Source organism: Oratosquilla oratoria, chromosome 8 (genome assembly GCF_046742065.1).
Source record: "Oratosquilla oratoria isolate Oo_2021 chromosome 8, ASM4674206v1, whole genome shotgun sequence".
NCBI classification, from domain to species: Eukaryota; Metazoa; Arthropoda; class Malacostraca; order Stomatopoda; family Squillidae; genus Oratosquilla; species Oratosquilla oratoria.
The window spans coordinates 61,651,402-61,668,713 of NC_134784.1; the positions used below are offsets into that span (position 1 = coordinate 61,651,402).

General features: G+C 38.5%; 1 protein-coding gene across 14 annotated transcripts in view; it reads left to right on the top strand.

The window, feature by feature from the left end:
- The window catches only part of MED31 (mediator complex subunit 31), a 54,948-nt gene that overhangs the window by 13,693 nt on the left and 23,943 nt on the right, over positions 1–17,312 (top strand). For 4 of the 14 annotated variants that reach the window (XM_076189316.1, XM_076189313.1, XM_076189320.1 and 1 more), the window contains exon 2: positions 15,435–15,518. In XM_076189316.1, coding sequence (XP_076045431.1) covers positions 15,435–15,518 — 84 coding nt within the window. Of the gene's footprint in view, positions 1–1,304; positions 1,324–10,544; positions 10,705–15,434; positions 15,519–17,312 lie in introns of those variants that run through there. The other 10 variants (XM_076189314.1, XM_076189323.1, XM_076189317.1 and 7 more) reach the window with 6 other exon arrangements.

Below are 17,312 nucleotides of genomic sequence, written 5' to 3' on the forward strand. Positions count from 1 at the left end.
AGTGGGGATGAAAGTAAACTGTAGAATGAGGGAAACAGGTAAGTGTCTTAAGGGGAATGAAAAGTATCATGAGAAGTAGGTATCAAGGGAGGGATGCTAAGAGAAGCCCACATGAAAGGGTGATTGCGCCTTCAACAGTGTATGGGGCAGAGTTAGAAATGAGGAGGCAAGGTTGAGAGTGGGAGTGGAAAGGGAGTTGTTGGATATGGTTGATGGAAGAATAGTGGGATGATTTAGACATAAGGAAAGAATGAATGAAGAAAGACTAGGAAAAAGAGTGTGGAAGGCAGAGGTTGATGGGATGAACTTGAAGGGAAGATCAAGAATCTCCTCCCCTCTCCTCGCCTCCCATCTCCTCTCTCCCCTCTCTCTCCTCTCCTCTCTCCCCCCTCTCTCCTCCCTCTTTCCTTTCTTCCCTCTCTCCTCTCTTCCCTCTCTCCTCTCTTCCCTCTATCTCCTCTCTTCCCTCTCCTCTCTTCCCTCTCTCTCTCCTCTGTTCTCTCTCTCTCCCCTCTTCCTCCTTCACCTTTTTCTTTCTTTCCCTCCCCTCCTCTACCCTTCCTCTCTTTCCTTCTTCCTCTTTTTGCCTCTCCCTCCCTCCCTCCCACTCACCCCCTCTTTCCCCCCTCTGTCTATTTTCTCCCTCCCTGATGGTGTGTCTTTCACCTCTCTCCCAGTCTCACTCCTCTCTTGCTCTCAGATGAGTCATGTTTTTTCTACACCTACTTGCATGCCACAGTAACCTGTAACAGACTGACACTTACACTATTTAGCCTGAATAGCCAGATTTACTATTGATTTTATCTTGTCATTCAGTTGTTCCTGTAGTCAACACAGTTATTTATAAATGTTTGTGTTGCTGCCTGAAGGAGGGACTTGCCTGAACTATACCATGATGTCATAGGGGAAGCATGTAAGGGAGCCAACTTGCCAGGAATTAGTGTTCCTTTATTGGCATGCTTAAGGTGCATTACACATGCAGTTTCTTTGGTAGTGGTTCTTTTTGATTGGATAATAGGGCTTTGTTGCTGTTCTGTGGTAGGTTGGCAAACATAACTTTGTAAATTGGTAGGAAAAAGTGCTGCCTGTTGATTGTAATTGATAGATTTGGCCATGGCATGACATATTTGTGCAGAATTAGATTTCTATACTTTTCAGTTTGTAATATGTTACTGTGGTGTACAGATAGTTGTGGAAGAGTGTGAGATTTATCTTAAAAAAAGTGTTGGTGCAGGAAGCCAGAATTTGCAAATTAATAAGCAATTATTAGGGCATTAAGTTTTCAAAAATTGATCTTTTTCTAGAGTTCTATGGAAGGCGAGGGTAAGTAGATCACATAGGAAAGAAGTTCATGTTTGCTTGCTAATAGATTTCTTTGCATTTAGTAAGAACTATTTCTGATAACCCACAAAATTATTTACTCCATATTTATAGCATACTTACATCATGGTAACAAGGTTTTGGACTTTATCCAATTATAAAGCAAAGCAGGAAGACTTCTGTCAGACTTTTCATTAAGGACACTATCAGTTGTAAGTATTTTACTCTACATGTGGAATCATATTGATATGGGAGATCAAGGTAGTGCATCCAAAAATGTCTGTTGTCAAGACAAAACAGTACATATTTATAAACATTTGGTTCCCTAGAGTTCCACTTGTAGAGAGGCCTTGAATAATCATCTAAGGTTTGACATGTGGATGTAGGTAATGCTCATTAGTGCATTTTCCAAGTAGGTGAAGAATGGTTCCATGTTCGAGCATATATGCATCTACATTGTGCATAAAATATTGGAGGACAGATTAGTGCATACAAAAAAAAAGGATATATAGCAACAGATTATAGTTTATTATCGAAAAATGCTATGGGAAAAAATTAACCTTCATTCGTATAATTTTGTTCAATAAAACCACCTTGCGTATCAGTAACTTTATATACGAGCTCTGAATCAACTACATACTTGAATCAAGTAGTCTTGGTTTATATTGACCATTATTCTGACTATGGGAGCTTTCAAAGAATTTTTGGTGTTGTGGGGATGTTCAATGACCCCTTTCTGAGCTATACTACACACATAATAGTCCAATGGATTGAGATTGGGGAGTGTGGAGGCCAAATGTTAGGGGTTATGTGATTATGAAAAAATTCACCCATCCATTCCTGTGTTGCTTGAGAATTGTGTGATGGTACCAAGTCTTGCTGAACCACATAAAGCTTTCCATTGTGTACATTGTTAAGTCATGGCTTAACCATGGTTTCCAGTGTAATAGGCTGTGGAATTAATTCTAAGGCCTTATGGAAAGAAGTGAGTAGGCATCACATGTCCTTCATTGCTGATAACCCCAGAAACCATGACAGTTGCAGGAAATTTTATGTGCATAACTCTTAGACTAATTTTTTCTGTTAACCTTATAATCCTTTTCAAAGTTTCCTCATCTGAGTAAACCAAATCACATCATCTACTGGATTTTTAAGTTGGCTTAAGAGCCTTTTTGATCTAATGTAGTGATTTTCCTTTACTCCTTGTAACAAATTAACATTTCCTCATCACATGAGACTTGTATCTGATGTATTCATAGACAACATTTCCAATTGTTCCCTCTGACGCAGAGTTTTTCACATTAGACCTTGTGGATTTTCTGGGATTGCCATCAATGGTCTGCTGAAGGTGCTGAATAGATTCAGGTGTTTTGGTAATGTCAGAGTGTTTGGAATGCTTTTTACACTGATATTAGTGAGACATTTCCATCTTTGGTCTCCAAATCGTAATAAAATTTGTAGATAAAGAATCTTTTGAATGTTAAAGATTACCATTTCGAAATCACTATGTTCACTTTAAAGCCATGACAACAACATGTCTCTTCATTTCTTGAGTGAGCTGAGGGACTGCCATTATTATTTTCTTAAACATGATAATATAAATTAAATAAAATGCAAAAAAAAAAAAATCCTCAGATACCTTAAACCATATATATATATATATACAGGTAGTCGTCGACTTACGACCTATGCGACTTACGACTGATCGACTTTACGACCACGAGATAGTGCAATAATATCTAACATTTAATAGAGTAATAGAATTGCAATATTATGCCTGGCAGTGCAGTACAATTACTTTGTACGCTGCGAGACGCAAGTACGACAATTTTGGCAGGCTGCCGGCGGCATCAGCATTTCAGCCAGCTAAATATTCTTTCATTTTGTTTGTTTGAAGTAAAATGTTTCCTAATTTTGCATTTTGTATTTCTATATATTTTGCAATTAATAAAATGTAACAGTAAAACTTTTTTTTTTATGCCTAGGCTAATTTGTTGTCGGTAACAATATGTTTGGTACAGTATGTAAACGAAAAGAATGTGTTTTGAAATAAAATTTTACCTTACATTTTGTATTTTTATATGTTTTGCAATTAATGAAATATAACAGTAAAACTTTTTTTATGCTTAGTTTGTTGTCGATAACAATATGTTCGGTACAGCATTTTGTATTTTTATGTTTTGCGATTGATAAAATGTAACAGTAAACTTTGTTTATGCTCTGTTGTCAATATTTTCGGTATAGTACGTAAACGAGAAGAATGTGTTTTGAAATAGAAATTTTCCTGATTGTGCCTTGCAATGATATGTATTTATCAAACAAAAAAGTATTTGTAGGTCAAAGATGACAGGACTTTATTCAGTATGCGTAGGCCTAGGCTACGTTTCCTAACGAAAATTATAAAAAGTTAATGAATATTAAAGAACGTAGCTCAAAGATAATACGAATTTATTCAGTATGCATACGTTTCCTAAAGAAAGTCTGGTGGTAAAATAATAAAAATGTTAAAAAATAAAGTATCTAATATCATAGGTCAAAGATGATAGGATTTTATTCAGTGTGCTAAGGCCTAAGCTACGTTTCCCAAAGAAAATCAGATAAAATTATAAAAAGGTTAAAAATACTATACAACATAGTTCAAAGATGCTAAGATTATTTCAGTATGGTAAATATAATATACATACATACATATACCAAGGCTTCTTCCCCCTTCCAAGGGAGGTAGCCAAAAAGGGGAAGGCATAAAAACACTCCCACCCATTTCATCCCTAAATATAATATACAATATATATATACAGTAACAAAAATAATATATAAAGGGTAATATATACTGTATATATATAAAATCCGACTTGCGTCCAGATCGACTTACAACCTGTCTGTCAGAACCGAACTCGGTCATAAGTCGACGACTACCTGTATAATATATGTATATATACATATATATGTATATATATATATATATATATATATATTTGTACAACACTGAATGGGTCCCAGTGATTAGAGATACATTTTAACAACCACAATGCACTTTAATTCTAAGCCATCAAAGGCCGACATGCAGAAATTGAAATACGGTACTGTCAAGGACTCGAACCCAGCATCTTCATGACAAGTGCGGTAATGACTTACCAACTAGGCTATCAAGAGAGATACAAGTTGAGTGCAATTTTTCTTATATATTTGTATGCTCGAGTTACATACACATACTTGATATTTTGCGTTCATTCCATCTCCACTATGATAGTACAATTGGAAGTATACAAACGTGGGAAAGTATTTGTACAACACTGAATGGGTCCCAGTGATTAGAAATACATTTTAACAACCACAGTGCACTTTAATTATAAGCCATCAAAGGTCGACATGCAGAAATTGAAATGTGGTACTGCTAAGGACTCAAACCCAGTATTGATGGACAAAATATACAATATAATTAAATACTCACTCAAAGAAGGAAAGGTACCACAGGACTGGGAAAATGCAAATATTGTACCTATATATAAATGAGGAAACAAAGATCCAGCCAACTACAGACTGGTCTCCCAAACAAGCACAGTAGCAAAAATTTGTGAAAAAGTTATCAAAAGTAGATGGGTCACACATCTGAAAGAAAAAACTATACTGAATACAAATAAATTTGGATTTAGACAAAAAGATCATGTACAACAAACCTGATCTGCTTCTATTTGAGACTAATAGAAATAATACAAAAAAGGGTGGATGGGCAGACCTTTAAAAAGCATTTGCTAAGGTACCACACAAGAAACTAATAAGAAAAATATAATCAATAGGTGGCATCAGAGGAAAATTATTGGAATGGATGGAAGACTTCCTGACTGGGAGAAAAACGAGGGTAATGATTAGAGACAAATACTTGAATTGGGAAAAATAATAAGTGGTGTCCCGCAAAGTTCTGTACTGGCTCCAATTATGTTTGCCATATATATAAATAATATGGATGAAAGAGTAGAGTGTTATATGAATTTCTTTGCAGATGACGCAAAAATACTAAAGAAAGTAAGAACAGAGGAGGATTGTGAATCATTACAGTTAAACCTGGACAAAATCTGGAAATGGACTCAAAAGTGGGAAGTGAACTTCAATATCAAGAAGTGTAGTATAATAGAGTTTGGAAAAAGTGAAAATAGAGTATCAAGAAATTATAAAATCGGTGAAGAAGTAAAAAAAAGTGAACTCAGAAAGAGTCCTTGGAGTGATAATGAGCAAAGACATAACACTGGACAAATGTATCATTAAAATAATTGGAGAAACACTCAACCTATTAAGGTCAGTGAAAGTGGCATTTGACTACTTGGATGAGGAAATGATTGAATAAATATTAGTTACACTAATAAGACCAAAACTGGAGTACACAGCAACCCTATGGACACCCAGTACTATTGGCTGCATGTTATTTTGGCAAAGTAGCATGCAGTTTATATGCAAGGGGGGACGGAGAGGGGGGGTCGCCGATTAAATGAAGCGGCCTTGCTGTGGATGTGCTGTGTCTTGCGACACTGCTTCTGACCCAGGGCGGTGAGCAAGGTGCAGGGATGACCGGTCATCCAAGAGGTGCTCAGATGAGAGGGAGGGTGGGAGGGGTGTGGAGTGTATTTGGGGATGAAATGGGTGGGAGTGTTTTTATGCCTTTTTCTTTTTGGCTACCTCCCTTGAAAGGGGGAAAAAGCCTTGGTATATGTATGTATGTAGCATGCAGTTGATACATTAGAGTCTATATGGGGTGCCCCTATGGACCAGAGCCACACATCATTTTGTCTGTGATTGAGGAAAACTGTTCATAGAGAAATGATAACAATTTTATACTACAACTGTCCCTCCATTGTGCTGTCCCCCAACCCCTTGTTACTGTCCTGTACCATTTCTCTGAATATTCATTTCTTTTTTTTTTTGCCTACCCTGTGGTGGGGAAGAGAATGCTACCACCAAGTCTTTCCACTTGAGTTGTAAAAGGCAACAAAAAAAATGGGACAGGGGATGGGATTAGGAGTCCTACTACCTGTAGCCCCAAAAGGGAACATTCCTAAAAAAAGTGAAGGCATAAGAGGGTCTGGGAGTTTTCCAACCAGTACCCTAAGGTTTGGGTCTTTTAATGTGTGTGGATGTAGTACAGATGAGAGTAAAAGGGAAGAGATAGGCAGTATGTTTGTGAGAAAGATGGATGTGCTGGCTTTGAGTGAAACTAAAATGAAAGGGAAGGGCAAGTGTGAGTTTGGGAGTGTAGCTGGGAGTTACTCAGGAGTGAAGAGTGGACGAGGGAGAGAAGGGGTGGCTATACTAGTAAGTGAAGAGATAAGTGAGCATGTAGTGGAGTGGAAGGAGGTTTCATCAAGGTTGATGTGGATGAAAGTGAAGCTGGGAAGGGAGATATGGGTTTTTGTAAGTGCGTATGGGCCTGGTAGTGAGAAGAGCTTAGAGGAAAGGGAGGCTTTTTGGGTAGATATAAATGAGTTCATAGAGGGATTAGGAAGAAATGTCAATGTAGTTGTATTGGGAGACCTTAATGCTAGGGTAGGAAATGAACCAATAGACGGAGTGATTGGGAAGTGTGGAGTTCCAGGTAAAAATCGTAGTGGAGAATTGATGGAGATGTGTCATGAGAGTTGATGATAGCAAATACAGTGTTTAGGAAGAAAGTGGAGCATAAGTACACATGGGAGAGGGTGGTGAATGGAAGGGTGGTAGATAGAGCATTAATGGACTATATAGTGGTGACCAGGAGTATGGTAGGAAGAGTTAAGGATGTACATGTCCTAAGGGGAGAGAGTGGGGGAATATCAGATCATTTTCTGGTGGAAGGTAAGTTGAGAGTGGAGAATAGATGGAGAAAGAGGAAAAGGGCAGAAGGTAGGGAGGTACTTAGAGTGAACTGCTTAAATGAGAGAAAAAAGGAGAATGAGTATAAGAAGCTGAGAGAGGAGTGGGAGGGAGTGAAGGATAGAGTAGAACTAGGAGTGGAGGAGGAATGGGGATTGTTCAAGGAGGGAGTCACAAGGTGTGCAAAGATGATGTGTGGAACAAGGAGGGCGGGAGGAAATAGAAGGAAGGGTAGTGAATGGTGGGATGAGGAAGCAAAGAAGGGTGTAGAAGAGAAGCAGGCATTCATAGATTGGCTACAAATTAGGATGAGGGAATTGTATGAGAGGTACAAAGTAAAGAGAAGGGAAGTTAAGCATAAGATAAAGGAAACAAAGAGGAGAGCAGATGTGAAATGGGGTAAGAGTATGACAGAAAATTTTGAAAGTAATAAAAAGATGTTTTGGAAGGAAATTAAAAGAGGAAGAGGAGGTGAATCAAGTAGAGAAGAAAAGGTAAAAGGTGCAGATGAAGAGATGATAATGGAAGAGAAGGCAGTGAGAGGAAGGTGGGCAGAGTATTTTAGGGAGTTCTAAATGTGAAGGAGAATAGGGAGGGAAAGGTAGTTGCAGTGGGAAGGGCTAAGAAAATGAGTGATGAGTGAGGAAAATGAAGGAGAAATAGGGGAGGATGAAGTGAAAGCAGCTGTTAAGATGATGAGAGCAGGTAAGGCACCTGGGTTGGATGGATGCCATGCAGAATGTTTGAATAAAAGAGGTACATTTATGGTGGACTGGCTGGTTAGGTTATTTAATGTTTGTTTAAGAGAGGGTAGAGTGCCGGAGGACTGGAGGAGTGCCTGTATAATTCCACTTTACAAGGGAAAGAGGGACAAGTGTGAGTGTAGTAGTTTCAGAGGGATCAGCTTGTTGAGTGTAGTTGTTGTTGTAGTCGTTCCCTAGACCGTCTGTCCAAGCAGTCCCATTGGGAAGGCTTATGGGAGGGTCTTGATTGAAAGGATTAGGAGAGGAACAGAGGGAGTAATTGGTGAGGAACAGTGTGGGTTTAGGACAGGTAGGGGTTGTGTAGATCAGATTTTTGTGGTAAGACAGATATGTGAGAAAGCTATAGGAAAAGATAAGGACATTTTTTGGTCTTTTATGGATCTGGAAAAGGCTTATGACAGGGTAGACAGAAAGGCACTGTGGGAGGTACTGCAGATATATGGGATAGGAGGAAAGCTGTTAAGACCAGTCGAGAGTTTTTACAAGAGTAGTAGAGCTTGTGTTAGGATTAGAAATGGAGAGAGTGAATGGTTTGAGGTAAAGGTGGGACTTTGTCAGGGATGTGTTATGTCGCCCTGGTTGTTCATTCTTTTCATGGATGGGGTGATGCGAGAGGTGATTGCAAGGGTAGTGGGTCAGGGGTTGGAGATGGTTAAAGAAAATGGAGAAAAATGGGAGGTGAGCTAGTTGTTGTTTGCTGACGACACTGCACTTGTAGCAGGATCAGAGGAGGGATTGAGGAAGTTGGTGACAGAGTTTGAGAAGGTGTGTGAAAGAAGAAAGCTGAAGATAAATGTGGGCAAAAGTAGGGTGATGAGATGTACAAGGGGAGAAAGTGGCAGCAGACTGGAAGTGAGTATTAAGGGAGAGAGACTGGAGGAAGTGAATAGTTTTAGATACTTGGGTGCGAATGTGGCAGGAAAGGGAGGAGTGGAGGTGGAGGTAGAATGTAGATTGAGAGAAACAAGTAAATGCCTTGGTGGATTAAAAAGTGTAATGAGAAATAGACATCTAGGAATGGATGCTTAGAGGATGTTATATGAAGGAGTGATTGTGCCAACAGCACTGTACGGGGCAGAAACATGGAACATAAGAGAGGAGGAGTTTGAATGTGTTTGAGATGAAATGTCTGAGAAGTATGATAGGGGTTACTAGGGTAGATAGAATGAGAAATGAGAAGGTGAGGAGGAGAACAGGGGTGGGAAGGGAGCTGGGAGATAGGGTTGATGAAAGAGTATTAGGATGGTTTGGACACATGGAAAGAATGAGTGAAGAAAGATTAGTAAAAGAAGTGTGGAAGGCAGAGGTGGAAGGAGTGAATATGAGAGGGCATCCTAGGATGAGATGGATAGATGGGGTGAAAGGGGCATTACAAAAGAGAGGAATGTCTGTGGAGGAAGGACAGGAGAGGACAGAAGATGGGGTGAATGGAGAAGGGTTGTTTATGGATGATGCTGTGATCCATGAGGGGGAGTGGGTGGTGGATGGGGGGTGAGGAAGTATGTATGAGAAAAAAAATTGATGCAACCCGAAGGGATTTCTCCCCGTCCTCTCCTTTTCTGCATGAGGAGACGGAGAGGGGGGTCACCGAATTTATTAAGTGGCCTTGCTGTGGATGTGCTGTCTTGCGACACTGCTTCTGACCCAGGGCAGTGGACAGGATGGAGGGATGACCTGTCATCCAGGAAGTGCCAAGATAAGAGGGAGGGAGGAGGGTGGAGGGGAGTGGAATAATATAGGAAATGGAATGGGTGGGATTGGTTTCTATGCCTTTTTCTTTTTCTACTGACTATAGAATCATGAAAGGAATGGAAATCCTAGATAGGAATGATTTATTAAAATGGGACAATGGAAAAAAAAGAGGACATGAAAAGAAATTCAAAAAGGATAACTATAGAAGAGATCTAAAGAATATAGCTTCCCAGATAGAGTGCTGGATACCTGGAATAATTTAGATAAAGAAACAGTGTGTACAAACACTATTCAAATTTTTAAGAAAAAACTTTATGCTAAAAGATACAAAGACGGGTCACTACGAGCATAGCTCCCTTCCTGCATAATACAACTAGGTAAATATACACACACACATGGAAGTAGAGAAAGCCCACTTGTTAGAGGGATGTAAAGAAATACAGTTTTCCATATAGATGAATAAATATGTGGAATAGCTTAGAAATATAGCCCAAGCTCAAACAATACATGAGTTCAAATCTAAATATGACACTGGGTTGCATCAGAAAAAAAAATTCTTGCAACAGAGACGTCATTAACGTTTTTCATTACAGTTTCGCATGCTAAACCCATAAAGCATACCCATTTTTTCAGGGAGGTCCTCATTTTTTTGTAATAACTGACACTATATAAGATTCATTGTGCAGAAATGCATCTAAGCCAGGTCTATAAAAGACCTGTGAATATATAAGGGTAAGTAAAGGACATTCGAGGTTGATGGTACATTTCATATTATTGAAAACAAACAAAAACATGATAAATGAGCATAACATACATGCAGGCATGTAGATATCTGATTACAAAAAACACAGTTTTATTTGAAAGCTGAAGGCAGCTATTCTTGAAAAGCACGCTTTCGCGACATTCTCTTGTGTGCCGGTTTATCAGCAGATGTTGTCCAGCTTCTTCGAAGAGACCAGCAGTAATCAGCCATCATGGTCACACTCCAATTGCCTTGATAGCGGCGCTCCATTTCGGATATATCTTGATGGAACCTCTCCCCCTGTTCCTCACTGTACTCACCCACATTAGCAGGAAAGTAGTCAAGGTGGCTATGTAGGAAATGTATTTTGATGCTCATGCGTGCGCCAGCCGCCTCATATGCTTGAAGCATGTTCTCAACCCGTTCCTTGTAGTCATCAGAACCCTGCCACAACTAACTTAAACCTTTCCCAAGCACTTCTTTCATGAGGTGTTAATGCTTCACTAAATCCGGAATCTGACATAAGCTCACGAATCTGTGGTCCTACAAATATGCCAGCTTGCAGTTTAGCATCACTAACAAGAGGGAATTTATGGGACAGGTATTTAAACCCTTCTCCATCTTTCGGAAGTGATTTCACAAAACTTTTAATCGATCCCAGCTTTATGTGAAGGGGAGGTAGAAGCACTTTCTCTGCTGGTAGAAGTGGTAGTGTTTTGACGTTATGGTGGCCAGGTACAAATTCTGTCCGTTGTGGCCATTCCCATTGTCGGTAGTGTACGGAATCTGCACAGCTGTCCCACAAGCATAAAAAGCATGGATGTTTTGTGTGGCCTCCCTGCATCCCTAACAAAATAGTCAGGACCTTTAGGTCACCACAGAGAAGCAAGTTGTGATCCTGATATTGTATGTTGTTAAGAAGAAGTGACATGGTAGCATAGGTTTCTTTTAAGGTAACAGAATGAGCAATGGGCAATGATGCTACTTGTTTACCATTAAAAAGTAGCACAGCTTTCAGACTATTGGTGGAGGAGTCGATAAAGTGCCTCCATTCTTCGGGATGGTATTCTTTGCCCATGTGTTCTACAAGACCTGAAACATCGTGGCAATACACCATGTCATCTGACTTAGTATAGTACTGCACGAATTCCTGCTCTCGATGCCTATACCATACAAAGTGTGTATTACTTGCCAAAAGATTTTTCTCTGCTAACCTTGAACCTAACAATTGTGCAGATTCTTTTGACAGCCCAAGATCTCTTACAAGGTCATCTAGCTCACTCTGTTCGAACAACTGAGGGCTTTTCCCAGAGGTCCCGGTTGACTTGATCTCTTAATACACATCCGGATTTTCACCGTCACTACATGAAGAGTCACTTGAACTAGCACAGTGTACATTCTCAGGAGGTATTGGCACAGGAACATCATCACTGTGTGGTACAGGTTGCATAGCTGATGGAATGTTTGGGTATTTAATGTGTTTCGAGCTTTTAGCATTTCTTCCCAGCGGTTTCACCATACAAAAATAGCAGTCTTCAAGGTGATTTGTAGGTTCCCGCCACACCATTGGTATACCAAATGGCATTGACCTTCGGTTTCCTTTACTCCAATGGCATAAACCAGAAAAACAGTTCACACAGGCAATGTGAGGAGCCCATGGTTTATCCTGATCTCCAATTCTGATGCCAAAGTAGGCACGATAGAGATGTTTTACTGAAGAAGTGATGGTGCACTTCTGTTTTGATGGTGTGTACTTGCCGCATATGTAGCAAAAGGAGTCGGGGTGGTTCTTGCAAGTCCGTGGCATCCTTCAATTAATGAATCTGCAGCAATCCATCAATGAATCTGCAACAAAATAGGTATATAAACATACTAGTATTAAACATATATATAGTATTAAACATATATATTAATAAATTAATACTCACAATTAATAGATTAAACCTAACACCTACAACACTTGACTAATTAATGTAAGGTGCCACAAATCTGGCGCGGATTAACAAAACACTACACTAGGACATATGCTGTAACACATAAACTAGAACTTTTGGAGCAAAATGACTACTATCACCATGATCAGCACGAAAAATTGGTCAAGAAAATGATACTGTCATTTATGTTGCATTTTTGATGCAGCCCAGTGTGATAATTGGAAATCAAAGATATAGATTAAGTTGGAACCGTACATGAATTTGAGTCTAGGTATGTTAGAAAATTAGAGAATAGGAGACAAGACCCAATGATTGTTGCTCCTTTCCTATATACTACAATTAAGTAAACACACACACACTTCAGGTCAGGTCAGGCCCATTGCCTTGCAGTCACACCCATCTGTGGGAAATGCTCCAGGAGTCAACCTTGAGGATGAATTAGGAGTTGGAGTTCCATTGGAGGTTTGCTTTTGTTTAATATTATTGCTCAGGCAACTCCTGTGATGGTGCTGGTGCCAAATTGTAGCAGCCATTCTGTTCTTTTGGGTCCATTAGCAACATGGAGAGGGGGATCCTACAGCCAGGGTGACTGGTGATCCTCCATATCATCTTGCCCTGGCTTGCCACAATATCCATGGTCAACATCAACCAATGGAAGTTATTGAAAAAAATATATATAATAAATAATAATAATGAAAAAATAAATAAGGAACTATCAAGAGGTAATTTGTGTCTGTAGGATAGTGTTTGGCATTTATCCAGGAGGCGCTAAGATAAGAGGGAGGGTGGAGGGGTGTGGAGTGTATTCAGGGATGGAATGGTGGAAATGATTTTATGCCTTTTCCTTTTTGGCTACCTCCTTTGTAAGGGGAAAAAAGCCTTGGTATATGTATGTATGTATGTATTTATCTTGAAGGAGTGGATGTTTCTCCTAGGTAAATAAAGTCATGTGGTGTTCCTTGGAATGAAATTCTTAAGTTCAGTGGTATTCCTCTGTGGGTTGATAGATACTTCTCTGTCCAATGGAAAATTAAGATTTCTTGTGGTTGAATGAAAATTATCTGCCATTAGCAAGATACAGGGATGATCCCTTATAAGGGGGGAGAAGGCCTTGCTATATTAATAGATAGCAAAAATATAATTATTATATGTTCTCATCATGTGAAAATAGTAATTTTATTATTTCAAAGTAGGATAATTATCAATGAAGGTTTATTATGATATTGGAATACTGATTGCATAGATTGCATGAATTTACCTAGTTGCATTATATGGGAAAGGAGCTATGCTTGTAGTGACCCATCTTTGTGTCTTTCAGCATCAAGTTTGTTCTTAAATTCTTGAATAGTATTTGCACACACTGTTGCTTCATCTAGTTTATTCCAGATATCCACCACTCTATGTAGGAAGCTATTCTTTTTTGTATCTCTTCTATAACTATCCTTTTTGAGTTTCTTTTCATGTCTTTTTGTTTTCCTCGTGGCCCATTTTAATAAATCATCTCTATCTAGGACTTCCATTACTTTCATAATTCTGTAAATGGTCAGTAGATCTCTTTCTCTTTGTTCTAGGGTTGGTAGTTCCAATTTGGACAATCTTTGTTTGCAAGTCAATTTGGAGAGTGCTGATGCCATCTTTGTCATTGCTCTTTGAATTTTTTTTATTTTTTATTTGGGTGTCCATGGTGTCACAGCATACTCCAATCTTGGTCTTATCAGTGTAACTAGTATTTTCTTTACCACTCCCTCATCCAAATAGTCAAATGAATGATAAGTATTGTTTGTTTTCTTATGTTAATTTGCCAGTTAGGTGAACCATGTAAATTACATTGCTGCAGTAGGATAATTTAGTTCTTTAGTATGACAAAGTATTTGTTGTTTGGCAGAGTGGTGGTGATCTTTGGTTTGATTCTTTCCAAAACCATTTTCTCCATTAGCTTAGATATTATAAAGAGGAATAAAATGGATGTATAAGATACTGGTTGTTGTTGTGTAGGATAATTTAGTTCTTTAGTATGACTGAGTATTTGTTGTTTAAAGTTTCTAAGCAATGTTCTGTTAGAATGGCTCTTTTTGAAGCTGGTTTGGCAGATTGGGGGTGATCTTTGGTTTGATTCTTTTCAAAATCATTTTCTCCATTAGCTTAGGTATAATAAAGAGGAATAAAATGGATGTATAAGATATTGGTTGTTGTGGTTTACATGGTTCTAAGTTAGGAATTATGCAAGTTCTTGTAGGTACCCGATGTATTCAAGAGAAGTTGAGGTTTACTGGGAGCATCAATATGGCAGCAAGTCATTGGGAACTATAACATGTTTGGCATAGCATGGCACAATAAAATCTGTTATGGCTAATAGAGCAAAATTAAGTGTATCTATATTGAATGAAATAAGAGTAAAAAAAATTGGTCAAGACCTATTGAATATTTTGGAATTATAATTTTCCCCCTTGGGGTCTATTATTTATTGAATTGTTCAGACTTCATCCATATACAAATTACGTAGTTTTTCACTATTTTGCATATTAAAGACCAGGCATTTGTTAATGGAAATGGTGCAGATCAGTCCTTGTTATAATTTCCATGACAGCTGTTGTAGCCTAAGCAGTGTATTGTACCTTCACCAGAGATTTTATCATCTATTCACTGTTTGTTGTATTATTGTAGAATTTTTGTTTGTTACATATAAGGTGTTTGCAATTTTGTTGTTAGCCAGAGCATATAACTACAATACAAATATATTTTTTGCATGTCATTGTGTACTGTATCCTGAATATCTAAAGGTATGGGCAGATACTTTTTTCAACACTGTTGGCTTTGCACAGTTGTTCAGTGGATGACAAGAATGTTTTGTTGATATTTTACAGCTTTTTAGAAAAATTTAAGTTGATTTATATGATTTTTGCCATGGTTTTATAGCTCTTCACTTTAATATGAAATTTTGATTGAAAGTGATGGATTGAGCTTATTTTGCTACCAGTGTCATTGTTTTGTCTTTTATGCTTCTGTCCTATATTTTTTATTGTTGTTATATTTTTATTTACTATATGATTTTATCATGAGCATAGATAGTTCATGAAATTTTGCAGAAATAGGCATAGAGCAGAGTATACAGAATCTTAATTGCTGCTTTCCCCTTGACAGGGGAATCAGAAGAAGCACAAAGGGTTCGGTTCCAGATTGAGTTGGAGTTTGTCCAGTGTCTCGCCAACCCCAACTACCTCAACTGTGAGTATAAGGAATCTTTAGATCTATTACTTCCAATCATCCATGCATGGTAATCCTGGCTATAAAAGAATTAAGTGGTAGACCCAAGGATAGGGTATTTGCCAGTTATCTTTGCATACATACAAATTTTTATGAATATGCCAATAATAATGATTGTAATTATTACCTTGAGTTTCACTGACTGGAAACTCCAATCCTACTCATGAAAAACTCATGAACCTTGCCCCACAAACCCATGGTCATATTCCCATATCTTAACTCCTGTACCTGTTCCCATTAAGAGTGGGAAGTATTGTTACCTAAATAGTAGCTCCATAGTAGCACCAGTCCTTCAGCTCTCCCATACATCTAAGAAGAAAGGTTGGACCCATCTTTGTTTCATAGGTACAAGCATTTTGAATTTAATGTCTAGTTGGTAGGAAAAGAAGGAAAGGAACAGTCACCAGTTGTGAGGAGGAAAGCTAGCCTTTGTTATTGTTGTTGTTCCCTAGACTGTGGCTGTGCAGTCCCATCTCCCTGAGGAATGCTAAGGCTGTAATGGGATTTTCCCATAAATTCTTTGTAGAGTATATGTTGTGTTATTGATGTACATAATTGTGCACAATTCAGTCTTCCATGTGTTGTATAATATGTGGTGAAGTGTTTCATCCTGGACAGTTATCTGCACTGCAGTCATCCAGCCACCTCTGGTAACTTAGGACTGGATGATGGCTGCAACACAGCCTGGCCTGGTGGGCTCTGTTCTCTGGTGTTGTATAGTATGGGGTGAAGTGTTTCATCCTGTACAGTTATCTGCACTGCAGTCATCCAGCCACCTCTGGTAACTTAGGACTGGGTGAGGGCTGCAACACAGTCTGGCCTGGTGGACTCTGCTCTCTTGTGGGAAAGAGGATTCAGAGGGATGGAAATCAAGGGGTTGAGCATGCAGATGGCCTTAGTTGATTAAGATCGTGGTCCTAGTATGGAGACCAAGTGTCAGCCGCTTGGAAATGTATATACAGATGATAAGATTGTTGATGGGATTTGAGAATGAGCAGGACCATCACAACCACATACCCATCATTGGGACCATGTAAGTTCCATTAAGAAAAAAGAAAAAAAAAGTACAAGTGATATAGGCCCACTAATTTTGAAACATGTTTTTGAGGATTGATAAGTTACAGAAATATGAAAAGTATGTGCAGGATTATTATAGAATAGTTTAGTGTCCTTACAAAATTTTTCAAAAATCAAATGAGATAAGTACTTCTATAATAGTGCCATATCTTCCATTATGAATACTCCTGCAAACTCCAGATATGTCATAACACTATCCACATTTTTTTATGCTACATATAAATACAAGTTAATAATGCAACAAAATCCATATGGTTTGGCATGACATTAGAAAATTTAATTGCTAATGGGTAGATTTGTCTGTGAACAAGGAAAATTAGATTTTGTTTTCTTCAGTTAGATGACATGAAAGGGATGGTTGAATTGTGTGCATATTTACTTAGTTGTATCTCTCAAGATCAAGTTTGTTCTTCAATTCTTGTATTGTGGTTGCATACACTATTTTTTCCACCAATTTGTTCCATATATCTATTACTCTGTGTGGGAAGCTGTTCTTTTTCAGGTCTCTTCTGTAGCTTTTTTTTTCATGTCTTTTTGTTTTTCCTCTGTCCCACTTTAATAGGTCCTCTCTATCAAGGCATTCCTTTGATAATACTGTAGATGGTTAGTAGGTCCCCCTCATTCTCTTCTTTGTTCCAGGGTCGGCAATTCCAATTTGGCCAGTTTTTGTTCATATGT